General features: G+C 44.5%; 1 protein-coding gene across 1 annotated transcript in view; it reads left to right on the top strand.

Annotated features, from left to right (window-relative positions):
- Positions 1 to 14,410, top strand: part of LOC127636050 (cortexin-3) — a 40,506-nt gene extending 26,096 nt beyond the window's left edge. Inside the window, exon 2 of the mRNA XM_052116419.1 lies at positions 14,000 to 14,410. Coding sequence (XP_051972379.1) covers positions 14,000 to 14,325 — 326 coding nt within the window. The 3' untranslated portion in view covers positions 14,326 to 14,410. The remainder of the gene's footprint in view (positions 1 to 13,999) is intronic.
- Positions 14,411 to 15,912: the final 1,502 nt, after the last annotated feature.

Raw genomic sequence — 15,912 nt, 5'->3', positions numbered from 1 at the left:
TATATGTATGTACATGAATATATATGTGTACATAGGTCCATATGTGTGTGTATATATATATATATATATATATATATATATATATATATAGTGTATTTATTGTACTTACATTTATTTATAGTGCTTGAATGGCACATTTTCTATGTATATTTTGTATTTTGTTTTGAGCAACACAAAATTTAATTGTACATGTAACAATGACAATAAAGGAATCTAATCTAATTATGTCACAAATGCTGTCAATTGAGCTTCACTTGTATTGAACATGGAATATTCCTTTAATGTTGGGCTGTCTGATGTGCTGTCAAAATTCTTCTCTTGTGTTGTTTATTGTTTGACCTTGGCCTTCAGCTTCAAAGCTTTGACTTCCAGAGACATCTGAGGATCTGAAATTCCCATTGAGGGTTGATTTTAAATGACATTCATGTTTGATTCATCACTGTAATGGTACCATAGCAATTAATTTCACAAGAGATGATTGTTCCATTTTTGTTCCACTCATTTTATTGCATTCCAAATCGGTCACTTGAAAAAATGACAGTTCATTAACTGTCTCTTATCAGTTTTTTTCCAGAATACAGAAATATTGGAATTATGCATAGCTTGAATCAGCTTTGAGTTCTTAATAAGGTTAATTAATGCAGTTATTGTCAGGAATTATCAATCAGAGTAGGATGCAAGTGCAGTAGGGCAGTTTTAATTAAGATTAGGCAACAGTACAATTCAGACATCAGGCTAAATCCAACAGAGAGTACAGACAGAAGTTCAGGCGATCCTCGAATAGAGGTAAATAGGCTTGAGACAATCTCGTAGTCAATAAACAGGCAAAGGATAATGTCAGAGAATCAGGCAGAATTTAGTAAGCTTGGTAATGTCAAACACAAGGGAAATTAGGGTATACTTCGCAGTGACTGAATGTGACATAGTCTCTTAAAAAGGGTGCGGTGATAGCTGTAGTGATGATGTGCAGGTGAGGCTGATCAGATTGGGATCGAGATGGTGCATGAGAATTTGAGTCTGGGGTGGCCATGTTTGGGTGCTGCTGTGACTGCATCTCCTGGGAGCACTATTTCTCCTAGGTCTCCCCCTAGGGCGAGGACCAGGGCATTCAGGGTGTCTGTCATGTAATTCTCAGTGGAGGTTGGGTTCAAAAATGTCTTGTGATGATACCCAAGGCTGTTCCTCTGGTCCATATGCCTCCCAATCGACCAGATATTCAAGTCGGTTGCCTTGACTAAATATGCAGTTTGGCCTTTGTGTAAGGGGGGTGGCAGGTGGGATGTCAGTCACTAGTGGACCCGGGACTACCAGTTTCAACCGGAAAACATGTAAGGGTGGTGCAAGGCGGGAATGTCGATGTGGGTCGAGTCTGTAGGTTACATTGTTGATTTGTTTCAGGTTTTTATAGGGACCAATATATCTGGGACAGAGTTTCTTACAGGCATAGGGGTGTCAAATGTCATAGGTGGCCAACCACACTTGGTCTCCTGGCTGATATTGAGGGGTCTAACTACAGTGCTGGTCAACGAAAGATTTATTTACTTGGGCAACTTGTTCTAGGCATTGAGGAGTTGTCTCCCATACCTGTTCGCTACGTTGGAACCAATGATCCACCGCAGGAGAGTCAGATGGGTCATTGTTCCAGGGCAGTAGGGGAGGTTAGTATCCTAGGATGCATTGGAAAGGGGTGAGCTGTGTGGTTTAGTGGCAAAGGAAATTTTGGGCATACTCCGCACATATTAAGAAATTTGCCCAATCTCCTTGACTTGAGGAGCAAAAGGAATAGTGAAATTGTACATTCTGTTGGTTAGCACATTCTACCTGGCCATTAGCTAGAGGATGATACGTGAGATTTATGGTGACCCCCATCCTCTCCATGAAGCTAGTCCAGACATGAGAGGTGAACAGTGGACCATGTGTTCAGGTATTCTGAAGTAGCAGAACACGTGCTCAAAGAGGAGCTCTGCTGTCTCGAAGCAGATGGCAGGTTAGGGAGTGGAATAAGGCCAAGGGACTTTGAAAAAGTGTCTATGACAACTAGGATTGTGGTTTTTCCCTGAGATGCAGGTAGGTCTGTCAGAAAGTCAATGGATATATGAGACCAAGAATGTTGAGGTGCAGGCAATGGTAGGAATTTACCTACAGACAGGATTCTGGGCACTTTAGTTTAGGCACAAGTGGAGCAAGAAGAAACAACTCGAATGTCTGCTACCATATTAGGCCACCAATACTTTCCTTGCAGTAGATGGTAAGTTTGCTGCATGCCTGGGTGGCCAGTGGCAATGAAGGCATGTGCCCAAGTGATAACCTTAACCATCAGTCTGGGTGGAACAAAGAACTTATTGGACAGACATGAGGTAGGTTTCTGATAATGTGGTACTGTAGATATTTCTTAATCTAACTCCCAATCGATGGCACCCACTACATAGGAGGGAGGTAAGATAAATCCCTCACTTGTGACTTGGGGTTCAGAGGCATGCATGCAAGATAAGGCATTGGCCTTACCATTCTTGGAGCCTGGGTGATAGGACTGTGTAAAATGCAAATAAAAGAGACCATCTAGCTTGACGTGGGTTCATACGCTTGGCAGTTAGTATTCAAGGTTCTTGTGGCTAGTGTACACATAAAGGATGCTCAGCTATATATTGCCACTCCTTTAGAGCTAGTTTCAAAGCCAGTAGTTCTCGATTACTGATTTCATAGTCCCATTGTTGAAGATAGTTTCCTGGAGAAGAAAGCAACTGGGTGAAGTTTGGGTTTGTCTCCGAATCGCTGAGAAAGCACAGCACCTACTCCAGTTTCAGAAGCATCAACTTATATGATGAAGGGTTTAGATGGGTCAGGATGCTTGAGGGTGGTGCATGCAGCTTTTAGTAGACTCAAAGCGTGATCAGCAGCGGGGTTCCAAGTTAGGTGCTTAGATTTCCCTTGTTGTAGAGATGTGAGGGGATTGGCGATGGAGCTAAAACCATGAATGAAGCATCAATAAAAATGAGCAAAACCTAGGATTCTTTGAAGGTCTTTGGCAGTTCGAGGAGTTGGCCATTCGGTTACTGCAGTGATCTTGGATGGATCCATGAAGATCCCACTGGGACTAAAGACGTAGACCAAAAAGGACACAATTTGTTTGTGGAATTCACATTTCTCTCCTTTAATGTAGAGTTGGTGCTTCAAGAGGCATTGAAGAACTTGGCAGACATGGTGAACGTAAGACTCAAGGGATGGTAAATATATAAAAATGTAATTGATGTAGGCTATTACAAATTTTCCTAGCATGTCCCTTAGTACATCATTGATGAGACACTGGAAGACAGAGGGGGTGTTAGCGATTCCATAAGGCATCATGCAGTACTGATGGTGACCTTAGGTGGTGCTAAAAGTGGTCTTCCACTCGTCGCCTTGTCTAATGTGGAACAGGTTATCGGCACTGCAGAGATCTAGCTTCGTGAACCATTGGACAGAATGCAATGCCTCTAAGGCAGAAGGTACTAGGGGCAGAGGATAACAGTATATCCTGTGCATTGGTTGAGGCCCCTGTAGTCAATACATAGCCTGATTCCAGCTCCCTTCTTTTCCACAAAGGATGATGTGGATGGCCGAATATATCCCTGTTGGAGGGCTTCTCGTATATATTCTTCCATGGGTGTCTGTTCAGACACTGCAAAAGGGTATACTCGACCATGAGGGGGAGTCATTCCAGGAAGAAGTTCTATGGCACAGTCATGGGAATGATGTGGAGGTAGAACCGAGGCCTTAGTCTTGGAAAAAAAAATCTCACCCAGATCTTGATATTCAGTGGGGATTTGAAACTCTGGACTTTCTATGCCCGTGGTTCAAATAGTGAACTTGGGTAGTTGAAAGCAATGGACATGACAATATGAAGACCAATGGGTAAGTTGTCAATCTGATCAAGAGAGCTGCGGATTATGTAGTTCCAACCAAGAATAACAGGATGGTTCGGAGAGGCGGTGACTAATAAGGCGATGTGTTCATTTTGAAGAGTGCTGACCTGAAGCATGAGTGGCTTAGTGCGAAGAGTTATGACGCCATCTCCAATAGGTCCTCCATCAATGGTCTGAATAATTCTGGGTTGTAACAATGGCTCCGTAGGTATGTATAATTTCTGAACAGTCTCATGATTGATGAAGAGTCGATCATCGCTGTTTAAACAGAAGACCCTTCAGAATATCGTAGAGTAACAGGTAACATAAAAGTTCTGTCGACAGTAACATGGAAAAGACTTACCGGCTTTAAGTGGGCATTGGGAATGTTGTCCATGGTTTTGCCAGAGGAAGCGCGAAGAGCACACTTATCAATGAGATGATGTGGTTTTCCGCAGTAAAAACAGTGTTCCCTGCATCGTCTTTCACTTTCAGCTTCATTTAGTCTTTCTTGTCTGATTTTCATGGGTTCCATGGTTTCGTTAGGAGGTTGCAGTGTCTTCTTGACAATAGGCAAAGGACGATTTAAGAGCAAAAGATCAAGACGAATGGATAGAGCAATGAGTAATTCAAGGGAAAGTTGTTCAGCTCTGCATGACAGCTCGGTTAAGATCTCTGGGTTTAAACCTTGACGAAATATGGACTTTAGCGCAGTGTCATTAAAACCACTTCCAGCGGTGATTGTTCGGAAATTAAAGGCATTATCAGACTCACGGTGAGAGTTTCTCCCCCATTTCTCTGCCATCAGGTGATTGATCAAGCACACGTCTAAATAGTTCAGTGAAGTGTTGATACGAGGAAACAGATTCTCCTCCTCTTTCCCATAAGACAGATGCCCACAATAAGGCATAGGTTAATAAAACATGCAATCTTATTAGGCTCAGACATTCCTTCTTGACTGGAGAAATACAATGAGCATTGTTGTAAAAGCCTTTGCACTGAGAAACATAACCTGAGAATTTGTCGGGCCCATGGTCCATGTGGGTGGAGGTAATGCAGAGATAGCTTGTGTGATGAGATCAACCTTGGCATTGAGATCAGTGAGGTATTTCTGTTGTTGTTCCATTAACTATCCATGATGTGTGAAAGCTTGTTTCCACTCCATATTGCCTGCTGCATCTATGAGAATCTGTGAAGAATTCTGTCAGGAATTATCAACAGGAGAGTAGGATGCAGTTTTAATGAAGATTAGGCAACAGTACAATTCAGAAGTCAGACAAAATCCAATAAAGAGTACAGGCAGAAGATCAGGCGATCATCGAACAGAGGTAAACAGGCTTGAGACAATCTCATAGTCAATAAACAGGCGAATGATATGAGAATCAGGCAGAATATGGTAAGCTTGGTAACGTCAAACACAAGGGAAATGAGCTTATGCTTTGCAGTTACTGAAAGTGACAGAGTCTCTTATAAAGTTTGCTGTAAAACAGTTAAAGGATGGGAAAGGAGGAGGCGAGAACCGGCTTGACGATATAAATCATAGTTTAATGGAAAACTTAAAAGACAACACAAACACACATGACGGACATGTCCGCTAACGATCTCTCTCTCCCGCACAGCCCTCTGCAGTCGACCTTTAAACCTCACGGAGGCATAATTAGCCTAATACGGGACCGGGTGTGTAGGATCACGACCCGGCCCGCCCTCCGCCCTGCCACATTCCTCCCTCGTTCTCTCAGGCTGGGGAGCCCCGGCCTGACGTACACCCCCCTTTCCCTGGGGGAGGCGCCTTCCGCTGACTGCCGGCAGGTCATCCCCATCTACCTGGACGAGGGAGGGGACAAGGGAGGGAAACAGAAATGATTAAAATGGGAGGGTACTCCTGTAACAGTGTAGTACCCCCAAAAAAACTATACAATTTAAAAGAGGATAAAGGCCAACGCAGAGCGACAGTGAGAGAGAGAGAGAGAGAGAGATGCAAAAAAAAAAACTTACTCGCCAGTTCTCAGATACGCCGCAGCTTGTTCCTCGGCCACTCCTCCACCCTTTGTCGGACGACAGCCGCGCCTCTCGGGCGGATCCGAGGCAGTCCTCCAGCCCCTGGCGGACGGAACACCCGCCGCGTTCTCGGGGACTAGAAGGGGTCTCCCCGCCCCTGGCAGCGGTTCTCTCGCTCCAGGCGGTCGGCAGTGAGCCCCTCCCGCTCGCGGTCGGCGGTCTTAAACCCCGCCGCGTTTCAGCGGCCGGTAGGCGACTCCTCCACCCCTGGCAGCGGTTCTCTCGCTCCAGGCGGTCGGCTAGGAGCCCCTCCTCCCCTCGCGGTCGGCGGCCATCATCCTCGCTCAGGTGGCTGGGCTCCTCGTCCCCCGGCAGATGGCCGCGGCTGCTCCGTTGGGGTGGATGGTAGTGGCGAGAACTCTACTACGGCGTATCCCTCCTCCTTCCCGGGTTTCAGCACCAATGTAAAACAGTTAAAGGATGGGAAAGGAGGAGGCGAGAACCGGCTTGACGATATAAATCATAGTTTAATGGAAAACTTAAAAGACAACACAAACACACATGACGGACATGTCCGCTAACGATCTCTCTCTCCCGCACAGCCCTCTGCAGTCGACCTTTAAACCTCACGGAGGCATAATTAGCCTAATACGGGACCGGGTGTGTAGGATCACGACCCGGCCCTGCCCTCCGCCCTGCCACATTTGCGTTGATAGCTGTGGTGATGATGTGCAGGTGAGGCTGATCAGAACTCAGGTGATTGGGATCGAGGTGGTGCATGGGAATTTGAGTCCGGGGTGTTTGGATGATGCTGTGCCTGCTGGGAACTGAGTTCATGACAGTCTCGAAAGTAACTTTCTTCATGTTAATATTGGGGCTGTCAGTCGTTTAACATTTTTAATTGTTTTGATTGAATTCATTTGCATGATGTGTGGATTAATCAAATTAATTGCAATTAATTGTATATATGTTAATATTTGCAGAGAAAGACCCCAAATTAAAATAAATAAATACTGATTAAATAAATATATATATACGTAATTATTTAAAATATATTATGTAATAAATATGATTATTCAGATAATTAAAATGCATTACATACTTGTGGTAGATGAGTAAAGCATTGCAAAGACAATTCAAAAAGTGACTTTAGAAGGCAATATATTGCCTAGTCCAAAGAAATCCATTTTGCAATTTAATTCTTCAATCTGTCTGAGATAAATGTACAACACATTCTCACACCCCAACTCGTCACATATGGACGCTTGGCCAGGACCCTTTGGCGTCACTTATTGACGCACTGGGTATACCTTTGGCATCATTTTTCAACGTGCAGGGTAGTCCGATAGACTTCTATATTGTTAAACTCACCGATGAATGCGGTTAAACTCACCGATGAATGCGTTTGCCTATGAACGCGCTAAACCTTTGCTGAGAGGGCACTTTGATATCAGATTGTGAGGGTTTTTAAACATAAAAAAACAGTTGGAGGGCCAGATAAAGATGATCTGGGGGCCACCATTATACTAGCCCTGGCATAGATCATTTATTGTAGCCTATTCCTTTTTATTTTTATTTATTGCAGTCTCGACTCTCGACCCATTCGCAGCCCAAGACGTCAAATTTCAACGCTACAGGCTCTGGTTCTATTGGACTACCCTGCACTTTGAAAAATGACGCCAAAGGTATACCCAGTGTGTCAATAAGTGACGCCAAGGGGTCCTGGATGCTTCGTCCATATGTGTTGGACCAGCATAGATGTTGACGAGGTCTTCTCAGCGGAGATCTCACCCGACAGTAGCCTCTCCGCTGAGAAGACCTCGTCAACATCTATGCTCCTCCCGGTAAGACTACGATGGGCAGCCCAATCCCTCGACTGTCAAGCACTACTGGACTCCGGGGCAGAAGGTAATTTCATGGATTACTCCTTTGCAATCAAGAATCAGGTTCCCCTTCTGCCTCTCACCCACACCATCGCAGTTCAAGCTCTCAACGGCCAAGCACTTCCCACTATCTCATTCACCACTGGACCCATCACACTCTGCGTATCTGGCAACCACACTGAAACCATCTCCTTTTATATTCTGGACTCCCCCCTTGCATCTATTGTCTTAGGACACCCCTGGCTCATTGAACACAATCCCAAGATAGACTGGCGGCAGAGATCAGTATCAGAGTGGAGCAATAAATGTCATGAGTCCTGTCTTGTGTCTGCTTGTCCGTTTGTTTCTGTCTCTTCATTTCAGGAGGTAGCAGTGGATTTGTCAAATGTGCCCACAGAGTACCTAGACCTGAAGGAAGTGTTCAGTAAGTCTCGTGCTGCTTCCCTCCCTCCGCATCATCCCTATGACTGTGCTATAGAGTTACTGCCAGGTACGTCTCCGCCTAAGGGCAAATTATATTCACTTTCTGTTCCAGAAAGAGAGGCTATGGAGAAATATATTTCTGATTCTCTAGCAGCGGGGTTCATCCGTCCTTCCTCTTCTCCAGCGGGGTTCTTTTTTGTGGGGAAGAAGGACGGATCCCTGCGACCTTGTATTGACTACTGGGGGCTGAACAGCATCACGGTAAAGAATACTTACCCTTTGCCACTGATGTCTTCAGCCTTCGAGAGGTTGCAGGGAGCGTCGGTCTTCACAAAATTGGATTTACGTAATGCTTATCATTTGGTCCGCATTAGGAAGGGGGATGAATGGAAGACTGCTTTTAATACCCCCAGGGGGCACTTTGAATACTTGGTCATGCCTTTCGGCTTGTCCAACTCCCCAGCAGTCTTCCAGGCACTCGTCAATGACGTGCTGCGAGATATGTTCGACCAGTTCATGTATGTCTACCTGGATGACATATTGATTTTTTCTTCTTCTCTCCAGGAACACGTGCAGCACGTTCGACGAGTGCTTCAGAGGCTCCTAGAGAATGGGCTTTTTGTCAAGGTGGACAAATGCGCTTTTCATGCACAGTCGGTTCCCTTCTTAGGGTATATTGTGTCATCTGAGGGAATGCGTATGGATCCTGAGAAGGTTAAGGCTGTGGTAGATTGGCCAAGTCCGGACTCCCGTGAGGCCCTACAGAGGTTTCTGGGGTTCGCTAATTTTTACCGGCGGTTTATTCGCTATTTCAGCCAACTGGCCTCGCCTCTGATCGCCTTGACCTCCCCCAGAACCACGTTCAGGTGGTCAGACGCAGCTGAGGCTGCGTTTGCCAAACTGAAAGGCCGCTTCGTTTCGGCCCCCATCCTGGTTACCCCTGATTTATCATGTCAGTTCGTGATGGAGGTCGATGCGTCAGAGGTGGGGGTAGGTGCAGTGTTATCCCAACGTTTTCCTTCTGACGACAGAATGCATCCGTGCGCGTTTTTTTCTCACCGTCTGTCACCCGCCGAACGTAATTATGATATTGGTAATAGAGAGTTGTTGGCAGTCAAGTTAGCGTTGGAAGAATGGCGTCACTGGTTAGAAGGGTCGGGGGTACCCTTTATCGTCTGGACCAACCATAAGAATCTGGAATACATTAGAACCGCTAAAAGATTGAACTCTAGGCAGGCTCGGTGGGCACTTTTTTTCGGACGTTTTGACTTTACTCTCTCGTACCACCCAGGTTCCAAGAACATCAAACCTGATTCTTTATCGCGCATTTTTGACCATTCCGATCGCCCGTCTACTCCCGAGTGCATTTTTCCAGAGACCTTAATTATCTCTACACTCACATAGGAGGTCGAATCGAAGGTCAAGACGGCCTTACAAGGGGTAACGCCTCCGGTCGGCTGTCCACCGAACCGTTTATTTGTGCCGGAGGGATTACGGTCCGACGTCATTCAGTGGGGGCATTGTTCCAATGTGGCCTGTCACCCAGGAGTTAGTCGCACTACATCTTTAGTCAAACAACGATTTTGGTGGCCTCGTATGGCTCGCGACGTTCACAGTTTTGTTTTGGCTTGCTCAGTTTGTGCCACTGGTAAGACCTCCAATCGACCACCAGACGGGCTCCTCCAACCGCTGCCGGTCCCTTCGAGACCCTGGTCTCATATCGCGCTAGATTTCGTCACCGCCCTCCCACCCTCTCAGGGTAACACGGTAGTTTTGACCGTGGTGAAACCGGTTCTCGAAGGCGGCCCACTTCATTCCCTTGCCCAAATTACCCTCAGCCAAGGAGACAGCGATTACAGTCGTCAACCACGTCTTTCGGCTACATGGCCTCCCGATGGACATGGTTTCCGACAGAGGTCCCCAGTTTGTGTCCAAATTTTGGCAAGAGTTTTGTAGATTACTGGGTGCGACTGTTAGTCTGTCCTCAGGGTTTCATCCCCAGAGCAATGGTCAAACAGAGAGAGCCAACCAGGATCTGGAAAGAGCGTTGCGATGTCTGGTCTCCAAGAATCCTTCCTCATGGAGCCAACAATTGTCTATGGTGGCGTACGCCCACAATTCATTACCAGTATCATCCACGGGCCTATCTCCGTTTGAGTGTAGTCTAGATTACCAGCCACCAATTTTTCCTAGTCTGGAGTCCGAAGTCGCGGTCCCCTCAGCTCACGCTTTCGTCCAGAGGTGTCGTCACACTTGGACTAGAGCTTGTGAGACTCTACTCCAAGCGGGAGCGGGCACCAAGGCCAAGGCCGATCGCCACCGGTCGAGACCTCCCATATACGTCGTCGGTTCCAAAGTGTGGCTTTCTACCAAGAACATTCCTCTCCGCTCCGTTTCTAATAAACTTGCCCCTAAATTCATTGGCCCGTTCGCTGTCACCAAGATCATTAGTCCGGTGGCAGTCCGCCTCAATCTTCCTCCAGTGTACAGGAGAATTCATCCCGTGTTTCATGTATCCAAAATCAAACTCGTTTTTTATTCTCGCATTAACCCGCCAGCCCCGGTTCCCCCACCGCCGCAACTCGTAGAAGGGGAACCCACTTATTCGGTTGACCGTATTCTGGACTCTAGGCGGAGGGGACGCAGAATCCAGTACTTGGTGGACTGGGAAGGTTACGGTCCGGAGGAGAGAAGTTGGGTGCCTGCTAGAGACGTCCTGGATCATTCCCTTATTGATGATTACAATCGACAGGTAAGGGAGTCTGGGGATGCCAGGAGGCATTCCTAGGAGGGGGGGTACTGTCACGATTCATGAATTCGCTGTTTCCTTCATGTCCCGTTTTATTGTTGTTCTGTGTGTGTGTGAGCATGTGTTAGTGGGTGTTACCACTCGTTCCACTGATCAGCGTGCCAGCTGACCTCATTCCCTGCACCAGCTGCTGCTTATTACCACCATGCATTTATACTCATCTCTATCTCCTCTCTTTGTCAGATCGTTGGTTTGATGTCCTCAGTGTTTGTTCGGTTGTATTCCTGTCCGCTATCTTTCTGGTTCGTGTCCCTGTTCCTGTTCGATGTCTTCATAGTTCGTCTCATCCGGATTCCACCTGCACTGGATTCACTCCTTCACTCTTCTCCAGCCCCTCCCGTTATTTTGTACTGTTTCGTGTGTTCTGACCTCTCACATTAAAAGAGTGACTTGCATCCTTGCTTCCGTTGTATTACTGTGACATTTATGGCATTGTATTGATTACAACAAAAAATTATTTCGACTCATCCCTCCTTTTCTTTAAAGCTAAGTTTGGAAGGGCATTTTACCTATACTACTCCAACTATCTTTAGTAGAAATAGTAAGAGCAGTATGGTAGCATGTCATTTCAAACTCAACCTTAAAAAATCATAAAGTCAGGCATTTACAAGGGAAGTGAATTGGCCCAATACTTGGAGGATTTATTGGCAGAATGTGAAGCTTAATTTTAGAAAAGGACTTACATAAATGTTTCTATTAAATCTCATGTATTATTTGAGCTGTTTAAAGTTGCTTGCTGTATGGTGTTATGTCATCATAGCAACAAAATTATAAAATTGGCTATAACTTTACTTTAAGTTTAGTAAGTGATTTATTCACACTATAATCATATTAGCACACATATTTCATCTTTTGAAACAGTGAATATTTGGACATTTACGGATTGGCCCTTTGACTTCTCAAAAGGTAAGTGTCTCACTGAAGATATTTGCTTTTTAAAGGACTCATAACATAAGGAATCAAATTTTCCTTGATCTTTTAACACAGGGGTTCTCAACCTTTTGCAAGCTGGGCCCCCCCAAAGCTGGTTCATTGCAGTTGGGGCCCCAGTGCCCCGCGCCCCGCCCCATGCTTTATTGTTGTTATTATTATTATTATTATTATAATTGGCAGTAGCACCAGACATCTAATGTAAGCTTGCAGGCATTATTATTATTATTATTATGAGTAGTAGTAGGCCTATCATCATTACTAGGCTATTGCTATATAATTATATGAGGTTACATGCTTTATTGTTGTTATTATTATTATTATTATTATTATCATCAGCAGGCCTATTATCATTACTAGGCTATTGCTATAATTGGGAATTGGCACCAGACCTCTGATATTAATTTATGCTTTATTATTGTTATTATTACTAGGCCTAATAGTAGGCATCATCTGCATTTTTACAGAAGCTTGCTGGTAGGTGATGTTAATGTGAGACCTGAGCCTGCTTTGCCTTGCAAAGATCCTCAATTCTTGGCTCAATGTTTGATAAACATAGCCTCAAATCATCCTCGATTTGTGCACGATTGCGGTATTTCGTTTTGAGTGCAGTCATTTTTGAGAATCCTGCCTCACACAAATATGTCGACGCGAAAGGAAGGAGAATCTTCAAGGCGACGTCACAGAGTTCAGGCTATTCCTGCATCAATGCTGCCCAGAATGACGAAAGAGGGCAGGAGCTAAAGAGTTCCTTCAGTCTACTGTCACTCTTCAGCTCAATAAGCTGTTCCTGCATATCAATTGATAGCTTGTTTGCTGCACACAAACGGATCTCGAACCCACGCATAAGAGCGATAATCCTCTTTAAAATACGTCGCAAATTGTTTTCTCATTGCTGACAGGTGCTCAGACGCTGATTGAAATAGGGAGGAGAAATCGTGTGACGTGCCTGCATCAGTGACAAAGTCTGCAAGGCTGGGGAACATGGCGCAGTTCCCTCGACTGATGCGGCCATGCCAGAGGTCTAGTTTTTGTGTGAAGGCATGCACTTTGTCTGCAAGGAGCAAAATATGAGTTTCACGGCCTTGCAAAGACAGGTTGAAATCAAACAAATGAGCGCCGTTTTCTAAAGTCTATGAGCGCAGCACACAGAAATAAACTAAATTGACATACTGCAGTTAAATTTCAAAATGTGGTGTTTTTATATTTATAACATTTGAATACAGTTCAGCAACATACATCACACGACCTGACGACCAAGAGAGCTGACAATTGACCATCACTTAATTTACCATCACCTCACGATTGAAAATGTGACACTGATTTCATATGACAGTTCAACAAACAAGTTAATAATATTAAGTCACTTACATTTTAGACGAAATAATGACTGTTTTGGTCTATTTTAGCAGCGAAAATAGATGCGATGAATCCAAACAAAGATCACAGCATAGCCATAGCGCATCTCACAGCAATACTCAATCGTGTTTTGAATGATTCAGTGTTGTGAACGAATCAGTTGAGTCAAAGATTCTTTTTAAATTAACTTATAACAAACACACAGACCCATTAATATCTGTAACATCAACGTTACTTTGTGTGATAGAACTCCAGAAGATGTTTTAAAAGAGCACTGCCTGTGATTGATGGGAGAAGTTGTAAATGTTTGCCAAGATAATTTTTTTACTCTGAGGAATATTATACACATTCATTTTCATGGTGAATTAATAATAAAACCACTAGTTTAATATAGGATCTATATTTTTATGTGAGGATTGATACTTTTGATCAAGTTACAACAAGGAAGTAATCCACTTCAAATGACAGGATACTTGTTTAAAAATTTAATCTTGATACTTTACTGATTGCTTAGTATAAAAGTTTATTACATTACTAATTCATTTCTAAGTTACTTTCTAAAATACTTTTCACAGAACATTTGTATACATTTTTCTTCAGAATGTATTGAAAATAATGTCTATATTTCCTCTTTATTCATTGTTGCACACATACACTGGATATTCGCTGTCGCTGCTGTTCTACTGGAAGTGTTAAGTGTGCGTGTCTCTGTACAGATACGGTCTCTGTGGAGGATGTGGGGCCCATGCACGTGAGGATGCGCGAGCGTCTGCTGTGGGACGAGCCGATGCAGTTCTCCTGGCTGATGGAGGCCGAGTCGTTCACCTCCTCCCTCCAGACGGGGGGTCCCGCGGCAGCTGGCATGACCCTGGAGCAGAAGACCACCTTTGCCTTCGTCATTTTCCTCTTTGTCTTCCTCTGTATGCTGATCGTGCGCTGTTTCCGCATCCTGCTGGACCCCTACCGCAGCATGCCCACCTCCACCTGGGCTGACGGCCTGGACGGCCTCGAGAAGGGCCAGTTTGACTACACACTGGCATAGATCACACACACAATACACACTCACACACAAACCTCTTATGGCACTTTTCCACTGCACGTTATAGTTCGACTCAACTCTACTCGCTTTACTTTTCTGAGCTTGCATTTCCACTGCAGTTTAGTGCCCCTCAACGTGGGTGGGATTATAGGATGATCGTCATAATTGCGCCACCTCTACTGCCATGACATCATCTTAAACATGACACAAACTGACAAAAACAATAACAACCGCTAGCTGTTAGCTACTAGCTCGTTGTGCTGCATAAAGCAGTTGTTGCATGCTGGTTTTACACAAGTGTAACAGTTAAATTGGCCTGGTTGTTTTAGACTAATTAAAAAAAATAAAAAATTCAACTAAATAAAGTAAAGCTTTCAAGCAAAGTATAGATTTAACGTAACAAAATGTTCCATCCTCCGTCGTGGCTCAGTCCAGGGCACTCTCCCTCCCATTGCTCGCCGGTTTAGATAACGCCCATTTGGTCGAACCACTTCCACTTTTCCTTGATGTTTCTGTAGTCACTTTTAAGTTTTTGTTTTAACTTTTCTCTACACTGTTGGTAGGTCCGGTGGTAGCCACGTGCGGCCAACAGCTGAGACACTTCCTGAGAGACTTTTTCATTTCGCTCATTGCTAACGAATGGAACGTCTGCACCTCGTTTACTGACCACGGGGTGGTTTTGCGCACAGTCATTTATTTTTTGACAATTCGAAAGTCGCGTGAACAAATTATACTGTTATCGCTGTTGCTAACTTTAAACTAGCGAGTTGATGTCACGTGTTGGAAATCCAGTGACGCTGGTAGTGTTGATGCTCCCTGCAAATGATCTGCAGGATTTTGACATCACATTTTGTATCGGCTCGGCTCGCTTGAAACCTCGACCGAGGTGGTACTAAAAGAAGTATCAGTACCAGGTACTATCCACAGTGGAAACCCCCAAAAAGCGAACAGAGACGAGTTGAGTCGAGTTGTACCGTGCAGTGGAAAAGTCTCGTTATAACGGTGGGTCTCATTCGCTAATAAAAGCGAAGAAAAGTTCTCAAACTAAATTTGTGCTGGATTCACAAATTTGTTTGAACCCTTTTGCTGCTTTTAGTCCATATATATTAGCTTCAAGAGCATCTATAAGATTATTTACTTCTAAACCAAATTCGTTTTTAGAATCATGACGTCTCATTGAGGTTGATACCGATGCTAAAATTCCAAACAGAATGTCCAATAGGAATGACTTAAAAAGTGAGTTATCCCCTTCAGCGTTCTGAAGCTCTCACAGTGGAGGGCGATTGTCTTCGAAGGGAATAGGGCATAGGAATGATCACTTCTGAATGGGACGTGGGAGCTGGATGTGAGGTAACTTGCTGGAATTTATTCATCTGTTTAATGCAGGCAGTATTTAGAGGTTTCTTGGGATGCACAGCACAAGTAAGTGTTCTTTATTCTTAAACTGTGATATTTCACTCTCTAGTTTCTCATTCATCTGCATTGATGTGCACAGTTGATTTTTTGGCTGGTTATGTAGTAATATGGTCAGTTAGATCATTGTTCGGCTCCCATGTCAGTGGAAAAGCAGTCAGACTGTACTGAGAACGC

The sequence above is a fragment of the Xyrauchen texanus genome, chromosome 43 (genome assembly GCF_025860055.1).
Source record: "Xyrauchen texanus isolate HMW12.3.18 chromosome 43, RBS_HiC_50CHRs, whole genome shotgun sequence".
In the NCBI taxonomy this organism is placed as follows: domain Eukaryota; kingdom Metazoa; phylum Chordata; class Actinopteri; order Cypriniformes; family Catostomidae; genus Xyrauchen; species Xyrauchen texanus.
The sequence above is the reverse complement of the archived record's forward strand: the minus strand, read 5'-3'. Positions and strand labels throughout refer to the sequence as shown.